Raw genomic sequence first — 1,766 nt, 5'->3', positions numbered from 1 at the left:
CGGGGTCGCTGCCGCCCGCGGAGCTGCCCGAGGGATCGCCCGGCGCTGGGCCCCGGAGGGTCCGTGGTGGGAGTGAGGGGTCGCGGCCACCGGAGCTGCCGGCCGGCGACACGCGGGAGCTACTGGAGGAGGTGGAGATGCAGATCGGCGACGTGAGTGCCGGGAGTGCAGGCGGGCGGGCGGCGGGGATCCCCTCACGGGTGGTGCCAGGTGGGCGTCGGTGACCCCCAACCTCTGTCGTTCCTCCAGGCCGCCTTCTCGTTGGCGAAGGTCCTGGAAGCGACGTCGGCCGTGTCGGCCCAGGTGGAGGAGCTCGCCACAAAGTGCTCGGAGAACGCCCGGTTCCTCAGAACATGGCGGGACCTGCTGAGGGAGGGCTACGAGGCCCTGAAGCCCAGCGGCTGACCCTGCCCCCGCGGCGGCTCCGCCGGGTCGCGCTGAGCTGCCTGCTCGTGTCGGACTGAGATCAGGGGTTTTGTTAAACCACCCCTTAATAAGGAGTCCACGTGGATTTTTGTTTTCTCTCGGCAGCTCCCCGTGAGCCCGGAGTTCTTTCAGAAGTACTTGTTGACTCGCATGGTTGTTGTATGTAAGTCACCGAGTAAAATAACTTTGTTTAGGACATCAGTTCTAGGCTCTTCAGTTGCAGCTTAAGCCATCTCGTCCATGAAATACTCTGCCTTTTTTTTTTCTTTTTTCTTTTTTTTTTTTGTGGCTAACGTGGTGGATGCCAAGTTAGTATGTATGGTACGTCCGGAACTCATTACTGGTGGGGAAGTGGTGTCCTGGGAGGAGGTATTGTCAGCCCTCCTTTTTAAGAGCTGCCACTAGCAGAAACCCTGCCAACTCCAGAGGAAATTGCTGAACAAACTTCAGGTTTTCTCTATGCATGCTGTTTCTCCGTGTTGAGGATAGAATACTATGGCAAGTCGTGGCTTATTTACAAGCTTTAGATAAGCCCTATATCCCAAACCTCACTGTTTTTAGCAGTATTGCAATATATTTCTATAAAGGTGCAGATTTTTTGCAAGGTGTTTGATTACTGCAAACAATTTTACACTACCTTTTGTTGTAATAAAGTGCCTTATGGTGGACCATATATCTCTGCATGATAGAAGTTTAACAGTGTTGTTTACTGATAGGATGGATTATTTTGAACTATAAGTAAACGCTTCCATTTGTATGTGTGAAATGTATTTTCTCCTTTCTTGAGTAGCACATTAGACATTTTTCAGTATTTGGTCCTATTTTTTATCTTTGCCTTAAGCAGTTACTAGTTAGTTAGAGTGTACTGTTAAAAGAGTGTGCTGGCCTGAAAGTTCACTAATCTGTAATAAATAGCTGTACTGAAACTCCTGTACCTTTACCAGAGCACTGTGAAAAAAGCAATACTGAAATGCAATGGCAGGCTGTAGGAGAACATGGCTCTACTGTGGTTTATTAGTCAGCCTTATTTTTTACTGGTAGGAGTTTTTTAAAAAAACAAACTGTAGTTTTCTTATCAAAACAATAAAGATGTTACAAAAAATTTGAAATAATGACTATTCTTATGTTACTTATAGAAACAAAGATCATATTGACTATACCCATAATCAAGTGAAAACCAGAAGTAATGTTGAGGACAAACATCCTTGTACATCTCATCAAAAGCAGTTACAGTCACTGAGAAGGCTTGGCACCTCAGAGTACACAATTTCTAATAAATTAAGTTCTAATTGCCTCACTTAAAGGCAATCCAGATGGCAGGATTTCAGTTACCCCACAAC

The 1,766-nt window shown here is 46.9% G+C and overlaps 1 protein-coding gene across 1 annotated transcript; it reads left to right on the top strand.

Moving 5' to 3' along the window:
• Window positions 1-2: 2 nt before the first annotated feature.
• Window positions 3-1,535, top strand: C4H4orf46 (chromosome 4 C4orf46 homolog; the record flags this gene model as incomplete). The annotated part of the gene is made up of 2 exons (XM_026847958.1): window positions 3-152; window positions 250-1,535. Coding segments are annotated over 2 exons (306 nt in total), but the record flags the coding sequence as incomplete, so codon positions are not given.
• Between the last annotated feature and the right edge of the window lie 231 nt (window positions 1,536-1,766).

This window comes from Athene cunicularia, assembly GCF_003259725.1.
Source record: "Athene cunicularia isolate RWA chromosome 4 unlocalized genomic scaffold, athCun1 chr4_part2, whole genome shotgun sequence".
NCBI classification, from domain to species: Eukaryota; Metazoa; Chordata; class Aves; order Strigiformes; family Strigidae; genus Athene; species Athene cunicularia.
The sequence above is the reverse complement of the archived record's forward strand: the minus strand, read 5'-3'. Positions and strand labels throughout refer to the sequence as shown.